This window comes from Gorilla gorilla, chromosome 18 (assembly GCF_029281585.2).
Source record: "Gorilla gorilla gorilla isolate KB3781 chromosome 18, NHGRI_mGorGor1-v2.1_pri, whole genome shotgun sequence".
Classification (NCBI taxonomy): Eukaryota; Metazoa; Chordata; class Mammalia; order Primates; family Hominidae; genus Gorilla; species Gorilla gorilla.
This window is the reverse complement of record NC_073242.2, coordinates 5,262,036-5,288,306: the sequence shown is the minus strand read 5'-3', so window position 1 is coordinate 5,288,306 and position 26,271 is coordinate 5,262,036. Positions and strand designations below refer to the sequence as shown.

Genomic DNA, 26,271 nt, shown 5'->3' with positions numbered 1-26,271 from the left:
ACATGAGCCACCACGCCTGGCCTGTTTCCAGTTTTTCATGATTTACGTGTGACTTTCCAAACATCTGCACTGCTACATGAGACAAAAGGAAACGCCTGCAGGGTGCTGGGTCCCTCAGCACCTCCCAGACCCAGGTCACCCAACTGGTTCAGGGCTGTCAGGCATGGTACCCGCCATGCCTGATGTGTCCAGCCACAAGCCCTGGCCCCGTACAACCGTGGGCGGGAAGACCCCAGACATCCTAATGGGAGCTCTCTCTGGGCAGGCAACAGCAGCAGGGTGTGCCTTTCCCTGATACACCCCTTCCTGCCACACTTGCTACCCAGTGGGCAAATGGGCAGTGGGGGAGGAGGATGGACACGTCCTCTGAACTCTCTGATCTGTATTCAAGAATGTGCCAGGTGGCAGCTGGACCATCCACTTCTGAATACCTTACTGACCACAGAAAGAGAGGAGCCAAGAGAGTGCCAAGACACCAGTTTCCTTTTCTCCCCTCAAGAGAACCCAGTCGGGAGGGGCCAGGCTAGCTGAACAGACTGGGAAGGCACACGGAACCCAGCATCTGGGGTCACGGGAATGTTCTAGGTCTCCATTGGGTTGTGGGTTACCAGGCTATACATGCTTGCCAAAGCTTGGTGAACTGTACACTAAAAATGTGTACATTTTCCTACATGTAAATTACACCCAAAAATATTAACTCAGAAAAATACAAACACTTGAGAAGCGAACAAGCCAACAGTCCTAGTGGGAGTTTGAGTAGAACGAGAATCCAGCGTCCCGCAGACCCCAGCCCCTGCTGCCCTGGAAAAGGAGACGGGAGCCCTCCCCATACACTCACCAAACAGGCTGCTGAGCGAGGAGTCGGTGGAGTCACTGGGGTACCACTGGGGGTCGTGGGTGGGAGAGGCGATCCAGTGTGGCTGGGGGCTGCTGGACGGGGAGGGAAGGCTCTTGGAACTGTCACTGCCATTCAGTTTTGTTGGAGAAAGAGGGACTCCTTCACCTGCCAACCAAGATCCCAGATCAGAAACGCCTTGTTGCGGGGTGGTGAACAGCAACTCACTTCTCCAGCCCACCACGGAGAAGGCAGCAGGGCCGCAGGGCTCTGGCCTGCTGAACCAGATGGATGGCATGGCTCGGCAGGTAAGGAGTGCAGCACCGCAGAACAGCTCTGCAGGGAGGCAGGGCGCAGCAGAGTGAAGGCGACGGCAGCAGCCACCACGGATTCCACATGAGTCATCTCACGGCACCCACAGCAGCCCTAGGAGCTGTACCTTATTCTCAATTTACCGCTTAGGAAAGGGAGGTTCAACAAGTTGGTGACCTGCCCAAGGCTACATGCTAACACACTGTGAACTCATATCTCTCTTAACCCACAGCCTGGGTCACACCAGTGAGCAACAAACCACTGCTCCCAGGAGCTTTGTCCCAGACAGCAGGTGAGACCAAAGCCCACAGGGCCCAGCCCAACTGCTTCACAAGCTGTGCAAGACCCCAGGCCGCCTGCTCAGCTTCAAGATCAACTAGGAAAACACTCTGTGATCCCCAGGCTGAAGGGCACCTGGGGCCATCCCACTGTCTCGCCTGAAGGTCAGGAGCAAGCCTACCAGGACATCAGCTGCCTCAGGTCCCACAGATACCTTATCCACCTGCAAGGTCCCTGCTGGAGACAGGCAGCACCTTGTAGGTGACAGGTTTTCAATTCGTAAAAATCACAAAACTGGAATATCCCCAGGAAGTGTGGCCAACATTGGGGCAGGAGATCAACACCTGATGACAGGAAGGGCTGTGAGGCCGCCCTGCCCTTACCGTACTGACCGGAGCTGATGGCGATCTCAATGATGGAGTCGCTAATGTGTGTGGCAGGCTCGCCCTGTGACAGCGCATCCTCAGGTGGGCCGGGCAGGGAGATGTCGAGCAGAGCAGAGACGTCTGGTGGAGACAGCCGGGTGCTGGAGCTCTCTGATGAGGACAGCGGTATGGAGAGGCCATTCTGGAGAGGGGCCTTGGGCAGCTCAGATAAGGAGAGAACAGATGAGCCCTGCTGGGAGACAGGTATTTTTCAGACACAACCAGGTCTATCAGAACCCATGACAAGGGAAGAAACACCAGCTTACTCTCCTAGCTTGCGGGCAAATCAATAGGGTGATGAGCGCTGCAGTCACCTCATCCTTCCAACTCAGGAACACACTCGGGGAATTTATTTCTCGCAAAAACACTCACTATGGCAGAGTCAGAAAGTCAGGCTGCAGTGGCCTGGACCTGCTTTGACTGCCGCCAGAAAGAGAGTGGGGGCTGGGGTAAGAGTTACTAGCTGACAGCCCCCTCCTCCCAGAAAGCTGAGTTCTTCCAGAGTGCTAAGTTCTTCCAGAGCTGGGTCTGAAACGGCCCGCCTTGGAGAGGGGAGGAGGGAAGTCTGAGGTGGCGGACAGCCATATTCATTTATCCACCCTGGGCAGTCGGCACAGCAGGTGGAAGAACAGCAAAGCCACTGCACAGTCTAGGAGAGAAGCCGGGCCACTCCAAGACTGCAGGTGGCAGCTCAGGGCACTGGAGGGAGTCCTGGGGCAGCTGCTTTGCTCAGCAGCCCAAGAGCACACTCTACCTGGAAACCGTCTGCCACCGGCTCCTGCTCAGGCCTCGAAGGGATGCTGACAAATGGGTCGGAGCCCTGCAGGAAGAGCACGCCCATGAGCAGCCGCAGGGTGCACCAGATGCCACCCATACCCTCACCCGCGACAGAGTTCCAGAAAAAGAGATGTTCCATCCCCCTGGCCTCCTAACAGCAGAGGGACAGTAAATGGACAGGGGTCTAAGGTCGAAAACACTGAAAGGCTACTTTCAGGTGTGGACCCTGTACTTCCAATTTTTTGTTGCTTCCAAGAGTGAAGTAAAGTCCTATCAGGAAGTCAACCTTGTAGCAGGCAGGGCTGGGCTCCCTGGGGTCTTAACAGCATCAGCCCACCCCACCCTCCTTGGGGCAGCTCTGAAGTGGCCATGGGAGGCCAGAGAAACCAGGTGCTCAGAGCCTTGGAAAGGAGCAATGGCCAAGGCCATGCAGGCTGCTCTCTTCCCAGATGAAAGAGATGCTCAGTGGTGTCCAAGCACAGCGCTGTGGGCTTTCTGCTGCCAGCCTGGTTATGGTCACTCTCAGATGGAGCTATGTTTCCACACCGTCTTAGCTCTGAGTTCTCCAGTGCCACATGGCAAGCCTGTCCCCACCTTTCGTCAGTGGCTCTGGAGGCCTCTCCTGCTCTGTACTACACAGAGTTTGCTTACGCCATGGCACCCCTGGTCCAGAGACTCTCCTCCAAAGGCAGAGCTGGAGTCCAGTGTGATCTCAGCCCCATGGCTTTGGCGTCCACACCAGAAGTTGGTGGTAATGCTGAAAAGCCCTTCTAAACATACTCACCCCCACAGTGGGGAGGGTGTCTCCATCCTGGTGAGTACCAGTAGGGTCCTGACCCGAGATGGCACCCGTCACCTCGTCTGAAGACAGTGGAGAGATGCCAGACAAGCCCTCGGTGTCCAAGGCAGGGAGGGGGTTCCCGGAAAGGATGCCGGCACTCGTAGCTGCTAAGTCGATAGCACCTGGCAACAAAAAGGACGCTGCACATCTCTGCTCTACTGACAACCCATAAGATGTCCCAAGAGGGCTCGGGGAACAGCTTCTCCCTCGCACCTCATGTCAATGCAAGAGCCAAGGGCTTAGATGTTCTCGGTGAAGGGTAATGAGACATTATGATTTGGAGAAGAAAACATTCAAAAAACCTGGTCACAAAAACATCCCTCAGAGGCTCACTCAGTGGCTGTGGCCATGCAGGTACAGACTTACTGGCCAGGTGACTCGTGGCCTGGGGTGGAAGGACCTTGGGCACGATCGGCCGAGACAGAGCTGCTTTGGTCAGAGAAGACTGGATGGGCCGGAACGAACCTCTCCCTGCGAGGGCGAGGGCAAAAGCAGACATGTCGAGCCCGCCCGCCATGCCCTCACAGCAGGATGGGGCCGCAGGGGGCTTCCTTTACAGCCACTGTTGGGCGTGTGGGAGCCGAGCCAAGCTGGAAGCCACTGAACATTCCAAATGCTAACATGAGGAGTCAGAGGTCACACAGGCCCCCAACGTGACACAAGCTCTGGCACCCACCACTGTGCCTCCCAGGAGCTACTGGAAGGCTGCAGTCACCACTGTCATCCTGCGGAAATGGCTCTTGAAGGGTGACAAGCCCCCAAGCTGAGGTATAGGCCCCAGGGCAGTCAGAGCATCAGATTCTGGACTAAGATGCTGCCACTGCAATTTGGTTTTATCTTGCCAGGCTTCCCACAGTTGAAAACTGACAAGTAGGCAAGAGAAAAAGCAATTGACAGCTGTTAAGGGTCTTGCAATAAGTCAGTGAGAGACGTGGAAGTCAACACTGGTAGAAAAGGGAAGTCACAGAGTATGTGTTTCACTAGAGGCTACTCCTTGTGTAATATCTACTGCAAGGAGCCAAGGCCCCCACTAAATGTACAGACTGATGGAAGCACAATCCATACACCCCAAGAACACATCCATTCCATAAAACGGCTGACAAGACCTTACAGAGAGAGAGCAGACAAGAGACACAACTCAAACCAAGCCAAGTGCCTCACACAGGGCCATCTGAGGCCACAGACGAAGGGCACCCTTTGGACTAGCTGCCTCGCCCGCCACCGCAGCCTGCAGCCCAGCACATACGGCACATTAGGTATTTGTCGGTAGAATGGACAAAGGAATGCCTGAAAATAAGCCACGGAAATAAGCACCCATTGTCTCCAAAGCCAAGGCCCTCATGTGAGGAGGAGGGACAAGCTACCCCAGAAAAGCTCAGGGTCCTTACCAGTTACGGAAGAGTTAGACAGGATGGAGAAGGAACAAACGTTGTGGGACTGGTTTTCCGATGGTCTAGGGAGCAGTGTTCTCTGTGGGGAAAATGGTCAACAATCAAGGTGATGAAACTCCCACACCAAAAAATCACTCCCAGTTACAAAGGAATGTCCCAAGTAAGAGGGTGCCCAGCATAGTAAGGTGGGGCTTTTTCCAGAGCCGATGACACAGGGTACCTGGGACTGCTCAGACAGTTAGGACCCGTGTACCCCAAGCTCCAGTTAGGTCCTCTCTCAAACAAACCCAGGTAATCAAACCCTCCCCAGGGAAACTGGAGGAATGTCAGAGTCATCCACTTTTTTTTTTTTTTTGAGACGGTGTCTTGCTCTGTCACCCAGGCTAGAGTGCAGTGGTGCAATTTCGGCTCACTGAAACCTCTGCCTCCCGGGTTCAAGTGATTCTCCTGCCTCAGCCTCCCAAGTAGCTGGGATTATAGGCACTCGCCATCACGCCCAGCTAGTTTTTGTATTTTTAGTAGAGACGGGGTTTCTCCACATTGGCCAGGCTGGTCTTGAACTCCTGGCCTCAGGTGATCCACCTGCCTCGGACTCCCAAAGTGCTGAGATTACAGGTGTGAGCCACCGCGCCTGGCCTGATCCACTTTTAATCCAGAACTTTCTTCTGGATTTGGCTGGAATGCAACTAGTTATATAAACCTGTTTATAACCACTGGACATGGACTTTTAGGAGTGACACCTCCCATTCTGGGCTTCCTCACACATGGGGTGAGGAAAACAAAGTCACTGCTTGTAACGCACAGGCACCAAAGGGCATAAAGTGCTCCTTTCCAGGGCTTTTGTGTGTGAACAATTAGGCTGAATGTGCTACGGCAGGTTTGAGTGACAAGGACTACCATCTGAGAAACCGTGTTCATCACTGAAACTGCTAGTTATCAAGATAAAACACGAACAAAAAAGTGTCTCTCGACCTACAAGTGTCTGAGGCGCTTCCGCCTCTGGGGGTGCCGCTGCAGTTCTGACCCTTTGAAATGCCCCAGGACACTGGCGTCGGAGAGACTAGAGAGGAGGCACTACTAGAGACAGCAGTAGGCTGCAGCCTAGTAGCGTGAGCTTTCACTCCAAAGGCTACACTTTTTGTAGCAGAGATTGACACACTTTTTCTGTAAAGGGCCAGGCAGGAAATATTTTAGGTTTTGGGGCCATATACCTGCCCGTGTGGAAAACAGTAGATAGTACAGAAATGAATAATCACGGCTGTGTGCCAGTAAAACTTTATTTACAGAAATATTATGTGGAAAAGAACACAAATTGTATGATCCCATTTATAGGAAATGCCCAGAATAGACAAATCCATAGAGACAGAAAGTGGATCCGTGGTTGCCAAGGGCTGGCGGGAGAAGGCAACGTGAATTCATAGGAGCAGGGTTTCCTTTCTGGGTGGTAACGTTCTGGGATTAGACCATGGTGATGGTCGTCGTACACCTTGTGACCACTGAGTCATAAAGTTTAAATGGGCAAACATTATGATATGTGAATTCTCTTAAGATGTTTTAAATTAAACAAAACAACAGTCAGGCTGGAAGTGGCCCCTGGGCCATAGTTTTCAACCCTGGTCTTAGTTTGAACAAAAAACACCTAAGATTTAGCAGGCACTTTCTTCCTAAGACCGTTCATGCAATGTCTCATTTGTAAATATACTAATCTCAAGGGAGAAAGAGATTTCTAAGAGTCTAACAAAAGGAAACCTGTGCATTAATCCAAAATAACACACATCCATACATTTCTGAGGCCATAATTACCTCAGACTTCCTACCTCACTTTCTGTATTTTTATGCATCAGAATGCCAAGCTCTTCTTCTGAGGTGCCTCTGAGTCCCTGGCTGTCCCCCAGGCTTGCATACGGCATCCTCGGGGACTCCCGGGGAGCTCATGAGAGGTCTGGGCTCTGGCTGACCCACATGCCCTGGCAACTGCTCCCACGGACTAAATGTTTATAAATAGGTGTTGAGAGTCCATAAATACATCCCAATCTGGGACATTCTTTGGACTTGAATCCCTATAACTGTCTTTTTTGCAAGTGGATTTCCATGTTGTTGAAAGATTACCTTTACTTCTGGGTACCATTAAGTTCACTGTTATTACTTGTATTTTTACCCTACTCACAAGAGGGAAGGAAGGGGCAGGAATTTCCCACATTTTACACCATGAAAATGTGAGAGAGGGAAGAAGCCCTGTGTCCTGGTTGGCCCAGCCACGAGGCCACACATTCAGACTTGAGAAGACCCTGACCTGGACCACCAGTGGCTTCCGCAGGTGCCGGTTCCGCAGCTTCCGGGGCTTTGGCAGGAAGAAATCCGACTGCATCTGTAAGGGAGCAGCGTCCGGCACCTGAAGGTGCACTCTCCAGACCATGGGGACGCTCGCACACGGGCGGCCCGGCCCCACACACTCACGCTGATGGAGTTCAGATGCTGGCGGAAAGTCAGCTCTGCTTCTTTACTGGGAGAGAAGAGCTTCCCATGTCGGCTGTTGGGTGGCAAGGTTGTCGGGACAGCAAAAAGGCCTCCATCTGAGTCACTGCTTCCTGTGCTGGAGGGACCAGGCACCAAGAGGGGTCTTGGAGGGTTTCTCAAACCTGGAAGAGGAGAGGAGAGAATCAATGTGACAGCATTCACCTAGCAACAGGTCCAGGGTCACGGAATTCTGTTGGGAAGAAAGTCAGAAAGACATTCTCTTGGCAACCTGTTTGGCTGCCTTGAAAGGAGACACCTCTATCTCAGTCCCACATAAAGACTGATTTTCTATCCTTCTCACTGAAATTCTTGTTCCCATTTTGAGCAGACCACTGGTCTCCTGGATAGGACAAAAGCACTTCACCACTTTGCTCAGTGCTCAGGGGTAAGGGCAGATAAGACACCAAAGATGTTCCAGGGCTAGAAGAGCCTTCAGTGTCTCTAGGGGAGACCAGAAGTCAGTCAACTTTCTTGGTGAAGGGCCGGATAACCAATGTCCACTCTGTAGACCACACCGTCTCTGGGGCAACTCAGCCGTGCACAATAGCAACTACAGACAACATGTGAGCAAATGAGTGTGGCTGTGTGCCAATAAAACTTTATTTATAAACAGCAGGCAGTGAGCTGGATCTGGGCTGCAGGCCTATAGCTTGCTGCTCCCTGGTGTAAATCTCTAGTTTTTAGAAAACAGACCCAGAGGTAAAAGAACAGGAAATATTTGAGAGTCAGTATTGTGGGACCCTGCTAAATGTTTTCATCACTGTCAGTGCTGCTGTAAATCACCCTGTGAATTCATGGTAGGCCAGCCTGGCCAACATAGCGAAACCCTGTCTCTACTAAAAACAAAAATTAGCCGAGCATGGTGGCACATGCCTGTAATCCCAACTACTCGGCTGGCTGAGGCAGGAGACTCGCTGGAACCAGGAGGTGGGGGTTGCAGTGAGCTGAGATCACGCCACTGCACTCCAGCCTGGGCGACAGAGCGAGACTCCATCTCAAAAAAAAAAAAAAAAAATTCATTCATAGTAGGGACTGGCCCCCTCTCACAGGACCTCTCACCCGGCCCCCTCTGTCACCCAGGAGGCCAGGACCCCTCACCCGGCCCCCTCTGTCACCCAGGAGGCCAGGACCTCTCACCTGGCCCCCTCTGTCACCCAGGCTGGAGTGCAGTGGCACAATCACGCCTCAGTGCGGCCTTGAACTCCTGGATTCAAGTGATCCTCCCACCTCAGCCTCCCGAGTAGCTGGGACCACAGGTATGAGCCCCAACATACAACTACTTTTTTTATTTTTATATTTTGTAGAGATGGGGTCTTGCTATGTTGCCCAGGCTGGCCTCAAGTGATCCTCTTGCCTTGGTCTCCCAAAGTGCTGGGATTATAGGCATAAGCCACTGTTCCGGGCCTTATTTTACCTTGAAAACTCATTGTTTTTTTTGTTTTTGAGATGGAGTCTCGCTCCGTTGCCCGAGCTGGAGTGCAGTGGCGCGATCTTGGCTTATTGCAACCTCAGCCTTCCGGGTTCAAGTGATTCTCCTGCCTCAGCCTTCGGAGTAGCTGGGATTAACAGGCGTGCACCACCACGTCAGGCTAATTTTTTGTATTTTTACTAGAGACGGGGTTTCGCCATGTCGGCCAGGCTGGTATGGAACTTCTGACCTCAGGTGATCCACCAGCCTCGGCCTCCCAAAGTGCTGGGATTACAGGCATCGGCCACTGTGCCCAGTCTAAAACTCACCATTTTTACACTTAAAAATTCACCATTCTAACCATGATAATCTCTGCTTTATTCTAAAAATACTATGGGTTGAAAGCCAGTGAAACTGATGCCTCGGGAAACTGTTCATGCTTGTCTTGGGGTTTTATGTACCAGGAACACAATTTATGATCCCTGAATTTAAATTATTTCCTATACGCAGCTGGGGTACACTCTGGACTTGGAGATTGCTCCATCATTCTTTCCGGGACTTGTGTTAACCTACTGGCACCTCCCCTAACTGAAGGATTCTCTATTCTGAGGTTTTACATGTAAAGAAAAACACAAAAAAAAACAGCCTTCTCAGGGACTTTGAACCACCAACTCAGCACATTAGCAAGGCTTTTGCTGGCCCCATGAAGCAGACCCCAAAGTGACCAGACTGGCAAAGGCTGGCTTCTCGCCAGCTTCTACACCCTGGGACCCCAAAGTCCTTCACGACAAGCCCTGGCATCACCCTCCCCATGAGGAGGCAGTGATTCTGCACCTTCACCCTGTCGGCTGGATAGTGGCGAGCTGGACAGTGGGGTCCGGCCTCAGGCACACCTGTGCTCTCAGCTTCGGCACAGCCCCTGAAGCCTGAGGTGCCATCAGGGCAGCCCAGGCACAGGGAGTGTGGCTGCCACAGCCTCACCTGAGGAGCAGGGTGCAGAGCTGGGCGGGAAGGTCTTGCTGCTGCGGAGGGAGGCCTGGTTCCGAGGGCAGCGGGGGCTGCGAGAGCTGACGGTCACCACCTTCCCTGGGGGCGTCATCGACTGCTCCTCCTGGGCGGGCCTTACTGAGGCTGTAGAGACGGTGTTTGCTTCCAGAGCCTAGGACAGAAATGGGCCAAACAATGTCCAAACTCAGCACATGAGAAACGGCTCTTGCGTGCCCTGGAGTAGGAGGCACGAGAAAATCATCGAGCTCAGAGAGCACAGTGTCGTGATGGCAAAGGCCAGGGCCAGAGACGCCCAACCTCAGTGTCCCCAGAGTCGCTCGGCAGCTTGCCAGTTTTAAAAGTTACTGGTCGGCCAGGTGCGGTGGCTCACGCCTATAATCCCAGCACTTTGGGAGGCCGAGACGAGTGGATCATGAGGTCAGGAGATCGAGACCATCCTGGCTAACACGGTGAAACGCTGTCTCTACTAAAAATACAAAAAATTAGCCGGGTGTGGTGGTGGGCGCCCGTAGTCTCAGCTACTCCGGAGGCTGAGGCAGAATGGTGTGAACCTGGGAGGTGGAGCTTGCAGTGGGCCGAGATCGCACCATTGCACTCCAGCCTGGACTACAGAGCAAGACTCCGTCTCAAAAAAAAAGAAAAAAATCAATCAATCAATCAATCAATCAATAAAAGTCACCGGTCAGGTAAGTAATGAAAACCACTCCCTTCCTCACAAGTACCTTTCCACGTGCTACGGGCAGAGGTGGGAGGGAGGGAACCAGCCCGAAGTGCCAGCACAGGCTGCAGGAAGAGGTGCCGGATGGCAAGTGACAAGTGTCAAGAGCTCAAAGCTATATTAAAAAGTCAACATGAGACTGCAGCAGCCTCTCTGCTTGTGAGTCAGAGGAAGGAAATACAGGCTGACTTTCTAGAATCAGACACAAGCACAGCTGAAGAGCACTCTGCAGGGATGAAGCCCAACTTTGGGGGGTGTGCAGGCCCACAGAGCCCAACCCCAGGGGATGTGCAAGCCCACGCCACAGCCTGCAGAGCCTGCTGCCGAGTCCTGGGGTCCCTGTCTGGCCCACCACAGAAACGCCACCACCGCTGGGAAGACTCGGCCAACACCCCAGCCTCTCGGCTCTCTTCCTTCTCCTCACTCTCCTGAACACCCCACACATCCCACCAGGGGCAACCTCCGTATGGACTAAGAAGCCCTCCACCCCGTGCTCTCAGCACAGCCCTGCCCGTCTGCTCACTCAGAGCCTTCAGGCCCTAGCCCCATACCCCAGGCTTTCCCCAGGACCCCTCTCACCTCATGACCCTTCCTATGCTGCTCCTTCCACCTGCGACAACGGCTCAGCAGCCTCCAACATCTCCTGATCTCTGGGGCTCGGGCCTTTTGGGGTGCTTGTCACAGCTCCACCAGGCAAGAGACAGCACAGGGCCACCTGGCCCCACACCTGAGCTGCATCAGGCACCTGTCTGTCTGTCCAGTCTGCCAGGCCCACCCCAAGTCAGCCTCCCTAACTAGCTCCCAGGGGATGGGGATGCCTTTCCATGTGGGATTCCTACCTGCTCTGTGTCCCAGAACTGCTGCCTGCCCTCTCAGGAGCCTACCCTGGTCCCTTCCCTGGGGCACCCAAACACAGGCGCCATGTCTCTCCTCAGCCCCTCCCATGAGCCCACCAAAAGCCAAACCTGAAAAGCCTTCTAAAGACACTGTCTTTCTGGTCCCCGCTTACTCACCCTGGTGTCTCTGCTATGCTACCCCCAAGCCACTTTCACCCTCAGGCTTGACCTCAGAGGTGCCTGAGGGTTGGGCTCAGTCTCCACCACCCCTGCAAGAACTTTCTTTCCTCCAGCCCCCCTGATGCTCCCCAGGCAAATCTGCACATTCCTGCCACCTGCTGATGGACCAACTCTCCGGGGTAAGCCCTGCACGGGCTGGGGGTGGGAGTGGAAAACCAGCGGGAGGCGTGGGGAATGCAGGCAGAAGTGAGCATCACTCAGAAGCTGTAAGACGGCCCGTGTGGAGCAGTGGGTGTGTGGGGGCTCGTGAGCGCCCGAGTCCTAAGTCCCCCCAGCACAGGGACATGTGAGCCTCCCACACATTCTGACCATGAAACAGCGCTAAGGGGTCCACAGTGACCTGCAGCTCCTGCCCACTCCATCCTTTGAGCCCCTCGCTCATGTCCAGCAGCTCACCAGCCCCTAAACATGCCATTTCAGGATGGACCTGCCGTGGGACCTTGCTCTCTTGCACCCAGAGATCCTATCGGACTTGGGGCTGTGGGGTAGGATTACTCCTGGCAGCAGTGCCTTCTGCACCCCATCTGTCGGCTCCACCAACTGACCTCCCTGTGGTAAGGGACCCTTCCCTAGGCTCAGGGACCACCCACACCCTGCAGGGACCGTCCTGTCTGGTCCCCAGCTCCACTATTCTGCTGCAGCACCACATCCCTGCTCTTCTGTGACGGCCTCTGACTTTGCCACATCTGCACAGCAGCTGGGATGGTCTTTCCAGAGCAAGAACTACACCCATCATTCCCTCTGTGGAAACCTGTTAACAGTGATTAGATAAGCCAGAAGGCTAGCTCGGCTCCAGGCCTCACTCTGTCACCCTGGGTCCTGTGCACAATGTCCCTTCAGCTGCATGATTGGGCTTGGCAGACTCCCAGGAACACGAGGAGGCTCACAAGGTACTGCCTGCCTGTTGGCCGTCTTCTTCCACGCCCCACACAGAAGGGAGCACCCAGGCCACTCATCACTGCACTTCTGGAACCGTGCACGTAAGTGGGGACACTCATCAAGAGCCCGAGGATCCCTCCTCGAGGGAGAGGAAAGTAGTCTGTGGAGAGCCTCTGTCTCCCGGATCATTTGGGTCCCTGCCTCTCCCCCTTCCTTGAGGTCCTGCAGGCTCCTGGCCCCCTGCCACAGGACCTGTCTCTCTCATCTGGACCCCAACCGTGCTGGCCCTAGCTACCCAGCAGGGAGCCCTCCAAGGCTGGGCCTGGCTTCCCTTGGGCCGCCAGAGGGGCTAGGCTCCAACCCACTCACCAGCTTGGGGTTGACCTCGGTGGAAATGAGCTTCAGGAGGCAGCTGAGGAGGCGCTGCTTGTGGAGGGCGGTGGGCGGGGAGCCGGGGCGGGGGTCCTGGCGGCCGGGCCCCAGCCAGTCGTACTCCAGCTGCAGCTTGCTGGGCTTGCCCATCATGAGGTAGACTTCGGCCAGCGTGAGGCTTTCGGAGGTCTGCAGGTTCCAGCCCTCCTCACGGAGCTGCTGAGCCAGCCGGCTGGCGGGGACCTCCTTCGGGGGCCTGGCGGCAGGCTGTCCCTGAGGCGGTGGAGGCTCCGCGGGGCTCCCCTTCTCCTGGAGCTCCTCTGCAGGTGCATCTGCCAAGTCTTTAGTGCAAATATCCAGCAGGAGCCCGGGGCCGGGCCTCGGGGATGGGCCAGTGGGAGCAAGGTCAGCAGCCTCCTTGCTGACAGGAGCCAGCACCTCTGGGGAGGCCGCCCCACCCAGAGGGGGCTGCTCGCTCCCAGGCCGTGTGTCCGCACAGCGGCACTGCTCGGGGACAATGAGGTCCTGACAGGACTTTAGGTAGCGGGGCAAGGGGTCTAGAAGCGAGAGCTCGTCCTCCAGGTCTGGGAGCTGGCCACAGGCACACAGCAAGGCCCCTGGCTCCCGGGTGGGACTGTCCCTGCCTTCTGCAGGGGTCTTCTCAAGACATGGCCCAGTGTCCTGGTGCCTGGGAGGAGGCCTGTCAGGAGCGTCCGGGCTGCTCAAGCTTAGGGCAGCCCCCTCCCCAGGGGCGCTTTCGGGGGAACTCTCTCCGGAGCTCTGCGAGGCGTCAGCCGCAGGAGGGGGCCGCCCCACACCCTTGCCCTCAGCTCCGCTCCGCGGGCATTTCACCTGGCCCCGGGCCGTGCCCTGCCCACTCTGGATGCCCAGGATCTGGGCTGGGGGCAGCACGTGGGCGTCCTTGGCACTCTGCTTGCACCGGCCGCCCTCCTGCCAGTGCACTGTGCAGAAGGCCTTGGAGTGCACCACGCGAGCCACGCCCGGCAGCGGTGTCAGTGTACAGTTCTCGCCTGGGAACAAGTGCAGTGTCACCTTCTCCTGCATCGGTGCGGAGCATGAGTCCTGCAGCTGCCGCTCCTCGAGTGTCTTCCGCTGAGTGCCCGTCAAGGAAGGCCCACACTGGCTAGCACTGAGGTAGGGATGCTTACCAGGCACCTGGGTACAGACACGAGCCATGCTCCCCACTGGCATCCCCCAGGGTATAAATCATGCCACCGACCTGGGGCTTTCCTCACACCACTACCCAACAATGCTGACCCGGGCACTTAGTACCTTCAGGAAATTCACACCTGACACGCACCACGCCTATGTGGGGAGCCGGCAGGGCCGGGAGCCAGCCATGGATGTGAAGAAGGCTGGGCTGACCCTTGGTCGTTTTGCTCAACCTGTTGGTAGGAATGCTTTGGCCACACCCCGTGGGCCAGACACAGGCCATTGACATCGTGGAGGGCTGGCTGTGACTGAGTTCTAACACTGCAAGGCCACAGAGGGGGCTCCACACCCAGGGAATAAGGGGCTCCAGGTTATGGTTCCAGATGTACACCATGTCACAGCATGCCTGTTCTGCCCACGGGGACCATGACGATGACAGGCACAGGGAGGCGTGGTCCATCTCTGGGCAGCAGAAGCAGCGCAGCCTGGATGGTTTGCTTTAGCTGGAAAAGGATACAACTCGCACCTCATGGAGCGCCCACTTCTGCTTCAAGAATTCGATGAGGCTGGAGACCTTTCGATGTAGCTCCACGATCATCCTACGGAGACGACAGACAGGAGGAAGTGAGGTTCGCAGAACAGGAAGGAAACCATCTGAAGAGTCCCGAGGCTGCTTACAGCAGGAGGGTGCCAAAAGAGACAAGGGACCTCTGGAGAGGCACCCGGGAGTGGGCGTCCGCAGGGCCCTTGGCTCCTGTGGCTAAAAACCAGCCTTTCCAGCTGCAATGGCCAGAGATTCACACAGAGCTAAAGAAAACAACACAGAGATCCCAAGTATTCTTTGCCAGCAAAAGGTCTCCACCAGGGCGTGGGCGTGGGTGCTGGCGCACAGCCTCTGCCTAGTCTACCAGCTCCTTCTGGCTTCAAGGGCGGGCGGGCCTGGACAGTGTTAATACATTCTGAGGGAGAAGTACTTGAGTGGAAGGAATGAAGTACTGACGCGCTATGATGGGTGAACCTCAAAAGCATCACGCCCAGTGAAAGATGCCAGGCCCGGAGGCCTCTGCGTGTGATTCCGTTTCTATGAAACGTTCAGAGCAGGCAAGTCCACTGAGACACAAGGCGGACTGGGAGGTGCCGGCAGCCGTGGGAGGGTGAGAATGGACGAGTGAGTGCCGAGGTGCACGGGGCCTCTTCTAGCGTCATGAAAATGCTCTGGAGCTGGACAGAGGCGGTGGCCACAGAACACTGTGACCGTGCTAAATGCCCCTGAACTGCACACTTAGAAATGGCTAAGTTCACCGGGCACGGCGGCGCACGCCTGCAATCCCAACACTTTGGGAGGCTGAAGCAGGCGGATCACCTGAGATCAGGAGTTCGAGACCAGCCTGACCAACATGGTGAAACCCCGTCTCTACTAAAAATACAAAAATTAGCCAGGCGTGGTGGCACACGCCTGTAATCCCAGCTGCTCGGGAGGCTGAGGCAGGAGAATCACTTGAATGTGGGAGACGGAGGTTGCAGTGAGCCGAGACTGCGCCATTTGCACTCCAGCCTGAGCCACAGAGCAAGACTCCATCTCGGAAAAGAAAAAGAAAAAATAAAAAAAGGCTAAGTTCATTTTATAATATGTGAATTTTACCTCAATTTTTTCTTTTTTTTTTTTTCTGAGATGGAGTCTTGCTCTGTGGCCCAGGCTGGAGGGCAGGGGCGCAATCTTGGCTCACTGCAACCTCTGCCTCTTGCGTTCAAGTGATTCTCCTGCCTCAGCCTCCCGAGTGGCTGGAATTACAAGCACCCACCACCGCGCCCGGCTAATTTTTTTTGTATTTTTAGTAGAGACAGGGTTTCACCATCTTGGCCAGGCTAGTCTCAAACTCCTAACCTCGTGATCCACCTGCCTTGGCCTCCCAAAGTGCTGGGATTACAGGCGTGAGCCTCCACACCCAGTCACCTCAATTTCTTTTTTGTGTGTGTTTTTTTTTTTTTTTTTTTTTTGAGACAGAGTCTTGCTCTATCACCCAGGCTGGAGTGCAGTGGCGCGATCTCGGCTCACTGCAAGCTCCGCCTCCCGGGTTCACGTCATTCTCCTGCCTCAGCCTCCCTAGTAGCTGGGACTACAGGCGCCTGCCATCTTTTTTTTTGTATTTTTAGTAGAGATGGGGTTTCACGGTGTTAGCCAGAAAGGTCTCGATCTCCTGACCTCGTGATCCACCCGCCTTGGCCTCCCAAAGTGCTGGGATTATAGGCGTGAGCCTCTGTACCCGGTCACCTCATTTTTTAAAATGTACAAATGAAAAAGGGTCCATTTCCACGATGGCGCCTTGTGCATATGCGAGCCACAAGTCTCCAAGAAGCGGGTGGGAGAGGAACTGTATGGGCCTTAGTGGGGGACGAAAGGAAGGCTCTGCAGCTCCTCTTCTCACCGCGACATCCCCTCCACGGCCTGAACACAGGTTGGGCGATCCCTGCCCAGATACAGGACTGCAGCCCAGTGCTCCCTGGACTCCAGTGGCCTCCACACTGCTGCGTCCTCATGTGATGACAGAGCATAGGGGTGGACCTGCTTCTCCTGGAAGTTCCTTGAGGGAAACTCACACACGTTGCTTCCAGTCCTGCTCAAGCAGTTGGGACCCCTCTGCGTGCCAAAGGCCATGTTACCTGAGGCGTGGGTTCTGGGCAAGGCTCTGCACACGGGCCCAGGCGTGGTTGTTCCGCGGCTGTAGCTCTATAGGGACTTTCAGAGGCAGGCGCACTGGCTTCTGGTCCTCTTCATCACTCAAGCCTGCAATGCAGAGGAACCATGAAAGTTTAGTGCAGCCCAACCTTAAGGTAGAAAACCAAGGGCTTGGCCAGAAAAACTAGTGAAATCAGCTGTGAGCAGACGGCCTTGCAAACAGAGGCAAGGAGAGCAGAGAAACCCCAGCGAAGAAGAAACTCCAGTGTAGCTGCTCAGGGGTTTGCAAAGGCCACAGACTGGTCCAGAGAGGCCATAGGAGAATCAATCCTGACAACCTCCGACCACTCTGCTGACTGCTGCCATGGCTCTGAGCTCAACTTGACTGAGTGGTCGTTCGGAGCATTTCAAGTTCAAGAGTGGTCCATGTGCAGCCCTGGGATTAAGCAGGGTCAGACACAAAGCAACTGTGGCAGCAACCCGGTAGCTCAGCCTGCCCATCATTGAATGGGACACCATGGGCACCGCCTCTGGTCCTGGGAGTGCCCCATTCACTTACCATCTGGATCGCACAGCTTCTTCAGGGCCCGGCACATGGGCGCTTTGATCCGCAGGTTCCGCCCTTTGTAACGTACAGTGGTGGCCCTGGGAAAAGAGTTTTGAAGGAACGCTGAGGCCTGTGAGTGAACAGAAGGACGGAAGGGCCAGCACACGGAGAGGCGCTGAGCCAGGCTAGGTGGGGCCTGGCCAAGCATCCACCCCAGCCTCTCGAGCCCGCGTAGGACAGTGGGAGGACACAGTGACAAATAAGAAGTGGTGACTCTGCACATCCTGCTACTTTCCTGACCACACCTCACACTCCAAGGGACACCTGCTGTTTACAGAAAATGTGCTGTGCCCTCCTGCCTTGGTGACTGGCCTGGCACAAGCTGATGTCCCATCCCTGGAAAAGCCACTGTCCTGGGGTCCCCTCAGATGGCCACCCTTCTCTCCACTGCCCCAGCTCTGTGCAGTCCTCCCGCTTTGGGCCCTCAGAGCAGAAGCTCTCAGTCCTCCTCCCCGTGACCTCTCAGTCCACCTCCCTGTGACCTCTGTGTGACCTAAATCCAGCTCTACATGACCTGTGACCTCAGTCCACCTCCCCATGACCTCTGTGTGACCTCAATCCACCTCTACATGACCTCTCTGTGACCTCAGTTCACCTCCCCGTGACCTCCATGTGACCTCAATCCATCTCTAGATGACCTGTGTGACCTCAGTCCACCTGTGACCTCTGTATGACCTCAATCCACCTCTAGGTGACCTCTGTGTGACCTCTCAGTCCACCTCTCCGTGACCTGTGTGACCTCAGTCCACCTCTCTATGACCTCTGTGTGACCTCAATCCACCTCTAGGTGACCTCTGTGTGACCTCAGTCCACCTCTCCGTGACCTCTCAGTCCACCTCTAGGTTACCTCTGTGTGACTTCAATCCACCTCTAGGTGACCTCTCAGTCCACCTCCCCATGACCTCTGTGTGACCTCAGCCCACCTCTCCGTGAACTGTGTGACCTCAATCCACCTCTAGATGACCTGTGTGACCTCAATCCACCTCTAGATGACCTGTGTGTGACCTCAATCCACCTCTAGATGACCTGTGTGTGACCTCAGTCCACCTCTCCGTGACCTCTCAGTCCACCTTTCCATGACCTGTGTGTGACCTAAATCCACCCCTAGATGACCTGTGTGTGACCTCTGTCAACCTCTCCATAACCTGTGTGTGACCTCAGTCCAGCTCTCCGTGACCTCAGTCCACCTTGTGACCTCTGTGTAACCTCAGTCCAACTCTGTGACCTCTGAGTCCACCTTTTTGTGACCTGTGTGACCTCAGTCCACCTCTCCGTGACCTCAGTCCACCTTTTCGTGACCTCTGTGACCTCAATCTACCTTTTCATGACCTGTGGCCTCTGAGTCCTCCTCTCTGTGACCTCTCAGTCCACTTCTCCGTGACCTCTGTGTGACCTCAATCCACCTCTCCATGACCTCTGTGTGAGCTCATTCTACCTCTGTGACTTCTCAGTCCACCTCTATGTGACCTCCCTGTGAGGAGTTTCTGATCTGAGAGAAAAACCAACTTGAATTCCAAGGAGTGGACCCCCAGTCAAGACATGGCTCTGGGTAGCGGCCCACTGGCTGGTGAACGACAACAGGCTTGTGTTTTACAAAATGCTCAGGGCATGTGTATCTTGTTTTTACGGCTTTCTGCCTTAACCAATTTTAGCAATTCACCAACTCCCAGTTGCACACGTCAGGTAGGAGAGTTGCTGCTTCTATATTTGCTGTTGCTATTCAATTTCTAAGAAACAGTCTATGAAAAAAGCTACAGAACAGAGCGTGATTCTAAGGATGCGTAAAAAATTACATCTTCATTTCTGTATGTATCTATATTTGTACCTGTACACTTACTTATGTAAATTCACTAAGAAAAAAATTCAGAAAGACACACATGAAATGACTGTAAGTGGTTAGCTTTGATGAGATGAGCAGGATGGGGTGATGAAGAGGGTCTTATATGTTATCTATGTATTGTTTGAAAATTGCTTAAGAGTTATATTTATGCATTACTTGTATAGTTTTTAAAAAATCTTATTCCAATACAATGCTGACCAAAATTAGAGATCAAAATGTGAACAAGAGTCTGAAGCGAGTGCTGCGTGGGAGGGACTCTCCAGATGACTCCCGCAGTTTGGCTGAAAAGCAGCCTCTGCTGAGGGCGTCTAATGGAGACAGCCAGTTCTGGCAACCTCAGACAGGCAAAAAGGGTGACACCACAATCTCCACATCCCACTAAACAAAGCTGCAATCCCCTTCCTTTTAAAAGGGTCCTAGCTCTAATTTCAGCATTATGCAGTCTCAATACCCCACACAGATTTTACCATCACCCCAAAAACCTAAGGCTTTAATCAAGTGTTTAGGGCCAAACAAGCCGGGCACGGTGGCTCACGCCTGTCATCCCAGCACTTTGGGAGGCCAAGGTGGGCAGATCAGCTGAGGTCAGGAGTTCGAGACCAGCCTGACCAATATGACGAAACCCTGTCTCTACTAAAAATACAAAAATTAGCCGGGCATGGTGGCATGCACCTGTAATCCCAGCTACTCGGGAGGCTGAGACAGGAGAATCACTCGAACCCAGGAGGCGGAGGTTGTAGTGAGCTGAGATTGCGCCACTGCACTCCAGCCTGGGCAACAAGAGTGAAACTCCATCTCAAAAAAAAAAAAAATAGTGGCTCATGCCTACTGTTGTAGGCTTAGCTCTTTGGGAGGCCGAGGCAGGCAGATCACGAGGTCAGGAGCTCGAGACCATCCTGGTTAACACGGTGAAACCCCGTCTCTACTAAAAATATAAAAAATTAGCCAGGCGTGGTAGTGGGTGCCTGTAGGCCCAGCTACTCGGGAGGCTGAGGCAGGAGAATGGCGTGAACCCAGGAGGCGGAGCTTGCAGTGAGCCGAGATGGCGCCACTTCACTCCAGCCTGAGCAACAGAGTGAGACTCCGTCTCAAAAAAAATAAAAATAAAAAAAAATAAGGCCAAACAAACAGTGAGGTCCCAATTGGCAGAAAGGCAGGAGCAGCAGCTGGGTTTCAGTAGCTATGGAAAGCTCAACAATCCCTCGTGCATGGCAGCTACTCTTCTATCTATCCATTGACCATGCCTCTACCCACCCACTCATGTGTCCATCCATCCATCCACTCACGTGTCCGTCTGTCCACCCACCCAACTACTGACTGAGTGCCTTCTGTGCTGGGAATCAAACACAGGATACCAAAGGACAGAGCTGACTGAGCCTTGGAAAGCCTGACCAAAGAGTCAAGACGGTAGAAAAAAAACTTCCATGCCCTCACCCCCTTTCTGTCTGTACAGATTTTCTGTCTTGAGGGATAATTTAGAGAGGATGAGTCCCCAGAGAACAACATGTTCTACTGAGACAAACTTCTTTTTTTTTTTTTGAGATGGAGTCTTGCTCTATTGCCCAGGCTGGACTGCAGTGGCATGATCTCAGCTCACTGCAAGCTCCGCCTGCCAGGTTCACACCATTCTCCTACCTCAGCCTCCCGAGTAGCTGGGACTACAGGCGCCTGCCACCACGCCCAGCTAATTTTTTTGTATTTTTAGTGGAGACAGGGTTTCACCACGTTAGCCAGGATGGTCTCGATCTCCTGACCTCGTGATCCGCCCGCCTCGGCCTCCCAAAGTGTTGGGATTACAGGCGTGAGCCACCGCACCCGGCCTGAGACAAAATTCTTAAACCACCTTAACCCAGCTGAAATACACAGATCTAAGTGCCACAGCAGTTTTATGAACATTAATGATGTCAGAGTAGGGCGGCAGCAGAAGGAACCACGGGAAACATTTGTCAAAAGCAGTCATTAAGCATGGAGTCAATTCTTTTTTTTTTTTTTTTTTTTTTGAGACAGAGTCTCACTGAGTTGCCCAGCCTGGAGTGCAGCAGTGCAATCTCGGCTCACTGCAAGCTCCACCTCCTGGGCTCAAGTGATCCTCCTGCCGCAGCCTCCCGAGTAGCTGGGACTACAGGCGCCCACCACCACCCCTGGCTAATTTTTTGTATTTTTAGTAGAGACAGGGTTTCTCCATGTTGGCCAGGCTGGAACTCCTAACCTCAAATGATTCGCCAGCCGCGGCCTCCCAAAGTGCTGGGATTACAGGCGTGAGCCACTGTACCCGGCTCGAGTCAATTCTAAAATAATCTCCTCCAATGAAGTGCTCTGGAAACAAATGGACGTTTCCACTCACCATTTTTTATTCCATCTGCCCCAAAACAACAGTAGTAGGCAAGATTTAAACAGCTGGCGGAGCTGTGTCATGTGGCACCTGTGTTTTCAATAATCACATTTTCCGTTAAACTGCTATTTTGTGACTTCCTTTTTTTTTTTTTCCTTCAATCAAACTAAGCGCACCCTTCTGCATTCATATGGAACCATTCTGAGATTACAATCCTCCGTCTTTCTCTCTCAAATGGAAGTTCTACGACCGACTTGAGGATGCGGCTCTGAACACGATGAAAAGCCATGTTCATGTGCGAAAGCCAGGGGGACGCTTAGGCCTGGTCACAGTTCCGGGAAGTGGTCCATACCTCCCCATCCTCGCACCAGCCTGGAAGCTGTAAGACAGGCTAAGACTTCCCAGATAAGCCCAGCACAGGGCTATAAGAGGTGCTGTCTATAGAAGAATCACAAGCTGACCTCTAAGTGAGCCCTCAAACAGAGGCTCTATTTACACCCCTCCATGAGTAGCTTTTTTTTTTTTTTTTTTTAAAGGCAGAGTCTCACTCTGTCGCCCAGGCTGGAGTGCAGTGGTGCCATCTCAGCTTACTAAAACCTCTGCCTCCCAATCCAGGGCCTTAGGCGATTCTCATGCCTCAGCCTCCCGAGTAGGTGGGACTACAGGCATACGCCAACATACACCCGGCTAATTTTGTATTTTTAATACAGACGGGATTTCACCATGTTGGCCAGGCTGGTCTCGAACTCCTGGCCTCAAGTGATCCACCCGCCTCGGCCTCCCAAAGTGCTGGGATTACAAACGTGAGCCACCACGCCTAGGTGAATAGCATTTCAGAATAGAAATATCATTGCAGAACAGAATAGCATTTCTGAATCGAAAACAGAGTAATTCCTCTATGTACATGGGAGCCTGGCTTTCGTTTCTGATAGATTTATTTTCTTCTCTGCAAAGCCACTTGATAAATCTAATAAGCACGTGATAAACTTATGCCTCTGGGTCTGTGAACAACGTAGTAAGCTTTCGCTTTAGTTTAGAGCTTTACTCAATTCATTTAGTCTTTAATTTAATTTTACAATTCTAAAACCAAAAGAAGATTCACAGTTAACTGAAACAGGTCTGCATGAGAGGTAGAGGCGGCAGCAAGTCAAATACCCCAATCGCTTTTGGGCTGAAATCCAGGGGTAGCCTCCCACAGGCACCTCAGTCATTTTCCCAATCTCTCACCTTGACAGGTTTCCTGTTTGTTCGTAAATACGAATGTCTGCTGGTCAAAGAATGGTCACAAAAGTTGACAGAACAGGAGGTCCAGAATGGACCCACACGGTACAGTCAACTGATGTTTGACAAGGATGCAAAGGCCACTCAATGGAGGAGAGACAGTCCTTTCAGATGGCACAGCTTGACACCCACAGGCAAAAAGCAAAGCTCCACCTAAACTTCACACGGTACACAAAAGTTAATTCAAAGCAGATCATGGATTTAAATGTAAAACTAGAAAACTTCTAGAAGAAAACACAGGGGCACATCTCTGTGACCTTGGGTTAGGCAAAGAGTTCTTAGATGTCATATTAAAAGCATAAACCATAGAAGAAAACAGTGACAGACTTGACTTCATCAAAGTGAAGGACTTTCACTCTGTGCAGGACAGTAAGTGAACGAAAAGACAGGCCACAGTCTAGGAGAAAGTATTTGCAGATGGAGTATCCAACAGAAGACTTGTGTCTACAATATACAAAGAATTCTCTAAACTCAAGAAGAAGAAAACAGGCACAAGATATGAACAGGCACTTCACCAAAGACACACAGCAAATAAGCACGAGAAAGACACTCGGTGTCATGAGTCATCAGGGAAACGCATCAAAACCACAGCATGATGCCACTCCACTCCTACTAGGGTGCCTTTAGAGAGACAAACACCCCGAACACGCTGAGTGCTGGCGAGTGTGGGAAGCAACTGCAACTCTCTTGGAAGAGTCTGGCAGCTCCATGTAAAGCCAAACACACACTCCCACCTCCTCCTCCTGGGGACCGAAAAACACGCTCACACAGAAACCTGGAGGCAAAGCCTGGGCACTTCTTCATCAACACTAAAACACTGCAAACAGCCCTGGGTCCCTCCACTCGGAAGGGATAACAGAGTGCAGCATGTCAACACCGTGGAACATGACTCAGCAGGTGAAAGTATAAGCTGCACATCCACAAGTCAACACGGAAGAGCCTCGAGGGCATACTGCTGAGTGGGGACGCCCATCTCAGAAGGCTGCACACCACGATTCCCTTTAGATGGCTTTCTGGAAAAGGCAAAATTACAGGGAACGGAGAGTGGCACAAAGGGTGCCTGGGGCAAGGTGTGGGGGAGGGACAGAAGGGGACTTGGGGGTTGCTGGCAGCGTTCCATATCTTGACAGTGGTGGCAGCTACACAACTCTACGAATTTGTGAAAACTTCTAGAACTGTAAGTGAAGAGGCCAATCTACAAAACTAAGCCCAGGATGATTCCAATGTGACGACGACACTCTGGGAAAGGTGCAGCTAGAGAGAGCGGGAGACCAGAGGCTGCTGGGGTGCAGCTAGAGAGAGTGAGACCAGTGGCTTCTGGGAGCACCAGGAAGCGACAGGCAGAGCACAGGGTGTTCAGGGCAGTGAACTGCCCCCGTGTGATGCCAGAAGGGTGGGCACATGTCATTACCCATCTGTCCAAAACCACAGAAGGCACAACGCTGAGTGGGCCTGTAAGTAAACTATGGACTCTGAGTGATGAAGAAGGGTCAAGGAAACCTCATGAGTTGTGATAAAAGGACCACGCGAATGCAAAGTGTTAATTACACCTGTAATCCCAGCACTTTGGGAGGCCAAGGTGGGAGGATAACCTGAGGTCGAGAGTTCAAGACCAGCCTGGCCAACATGGTGAAACTCCGTCTCTACTAAAAATATAAAAAATTAGCCGGGCGTGGTGGTGGGCGCCTGTAATCCCAGCTAGTCGGGAAGCTGAGGCACGAGAATCGCTTAAACCTGGGAGACAGAGGTTGCAGTGAGCCACGATCGTGCCAGTGCACTCCAGCCTGGGCAACAGAGCAAGACTCCATCTCAAACAAAACAAAAGAAAATAAACCAACGAAGTGTTAATAACGGGGGAAATCGTGTGGGGCAGGGGAAGGGCGTAGCTCTGTACACAGTTTTTCTGTAAACTTAAAACTGCTCTAAAAACTAAAATGTTTTAAAACAAACTTCTGTAACTGTATGACAAAAAGCAAAAAAAAGAACAAAAGTAAAAATATTAAAGCAAAAAATGGGTCAGGTGTGAAGGATCATGCCTGTAATATCAGTGCTTTGGGAGGCCAAGACGGGAGGATCACTTGAGCCCAGGAGTTTGAGATCAGCCTGGGCAACATGGCGAAACCCCGCCTCTATTTAAAAAAGGAAAGAAAGAAAAAGAATGTACACACTACACCACACCACCTCCAACAGCGTCCCCATCTCTTCTCCACAGGGAACGAGAGGCACAGTTTTACCCAGAACGAGGGGCTCTCCTGCTGCAAACCCTCCTGTGCTCAGAGCCGGGCCTGGCCCAGCCCTCCAGCCTCAGCTCTGCACTCTTCCTCTCCCCTCCCCTCCTGAGGCTTCCATGACCCAGTTCCTCCTTCCCACCTTCCTTTCCCTGGGCCAGGTGATTCCCCAACTCTTTGTGTGGCCCCTGATCGCTTCCCTAAACGCCCCAGGCAGGTTCCCTTCCTGCCAGTTGCCATGTCTGCACCTACCTGCCACGTCAGTTTCACGATAACTTTCATCCCCAGTTACTGTACATGTCTACACCACATGCTAAGGTGACCTGTTCAATGGACATGCATCAGCTGCCACACCATAGCTGTCACCACTGCATAACCAGCACCCATTCCTGTGCCAGGCACACACAGGCACCCAGACATTTCTAGAACCAATGAACACACTATTCAGCAGCCGTTCTGCCTCAGATCTCTCCATGGGTGCAGACAGAAATCTTTCCTTGCTGGTACCATGCTGTTCCAAACCTTTTCTCCGTGTCTCACACCTCTCTGGAGGATGACAATACGACAGGTGAGGCTGGGGCCCAGAGAGTCAGGTGAGAACGGCCAGGTCCCTTAGCGCAGGCTCCCACTCTCGCTGCGGCCTCACCCAGCACTCGGTCCAGGAGTCAGCACTGCCTTCACCTGCCATTTGCCAAAATCCTTGGCTACACGGGCAAATTCTCCATCAGCGCCCACACCTGAGCTCACCTTTTCTTTTGCCACCTGCCCAGTCTTTTCCAGACAAGCTGGTAGCCAGGTGAGCTACCTCAACACTAGCTTCCTTAAGAAAAACGACAATCAATCTTGCCATCCTGCTGACAGGCCCACCGCCTAGGCCCACAGTCAGTCATCTCAGAGCCCCTCCACTGCGGGAGCACAGCAGAGGATGAGAGCCGACATTCAGCCATGCCGCCTTCTGGCCAACATGCCCAACACGCGGCCTGGAGGAGCTGGGGACCCATGCCAGGCTCCCTCTTCATTTGGTTCTCAGAGTGGCAGATGGCACGACTGTAAATGGCACCAAGCGTGCTGCATAAGCTCATGACACATTTCGATGCCGCTGTCCACGCACCTGCTGCCCGGGAGGATGAGGCTGGAGGGGCGCTACCACACATGCTACTGAGGACAGACATGGCCCAGGCCCATGCCTGCTTCTTGCCCTTCCCTCGGCAGAACCACCTGAGGGTTTTTTTTTTTTTTTTCTTTCCCCAGACAAAGTCTTCCTCTGTCACCCAGGCTGGAGCACAGTGGAGTGA

General features: G+C 53.3%; 1 protein-coding gene across 11 annotated transcripts in view; it reads right to left on the bottom strand.

The window, feature by feature from the left end:
* CRAMP1 (cramped chromatin regulator homolog 1) overlaps nt 1–26,271 on the bottom strand; it is a 64,835-nt gene that overhangs the window by 8,007 nt on the left and 30,557 nt on the right. For 3 of the 11 annotated variants that reach the window (XM_063699892.1, XM_063699889.1, XM_055364921.2), the window contains exons 7-19: nt 17,248–17,333; nt 16,673–16,796; nt 14,529–14,610; nt 12,836–13,951; nt 9,767–9,944; nt 7,318–7,499; nt 7,154–7,228; nt 4,858–4,939; nt 3,836–3,940; nt 3,413–3,591; nt 2,606–2,671; nt 1,810–2,044; nt 839–1,003 (exon numbers count right to left, since the gene is read on the bottom strand). In XM_063699892.1, coding sequence (XP_063555962.1) covers nt 839–1,003; nt 1,810–2,044; nt 2,606–2,671; nt 3,413–3,591; nt 3,836–3,940; nt 4,858–4,939; nt 7,154–7,228; nt 7,318–7,499; nt 9,767–9,944; nt 12,836–13,951; nt 14,529–14,610; nt 16,673–16,796; nt 17,248–17,333 — 2,675 coding nt within the window. The remainder of the gene's footprint in view (nt 1–838; nt 1,004–1,809; nt 2,045–2,605; nt 2,672–3,412; nt 3,592–3,835; nt 3,941–4,857; nt 4,940–7,153; nt 7,229–7,317; nt 7,500–9,766; nt 9,945–12,835; nt 13,952–14,528; nt 14,611–16,672; nt 16,797–17,247; nt 17,334–26,271) is intronic. The other 8 variants (XM_063699890.1, XM_055364919.2, XM_055364918.2 and 5 more) reach the window with 8 other exon arrangements.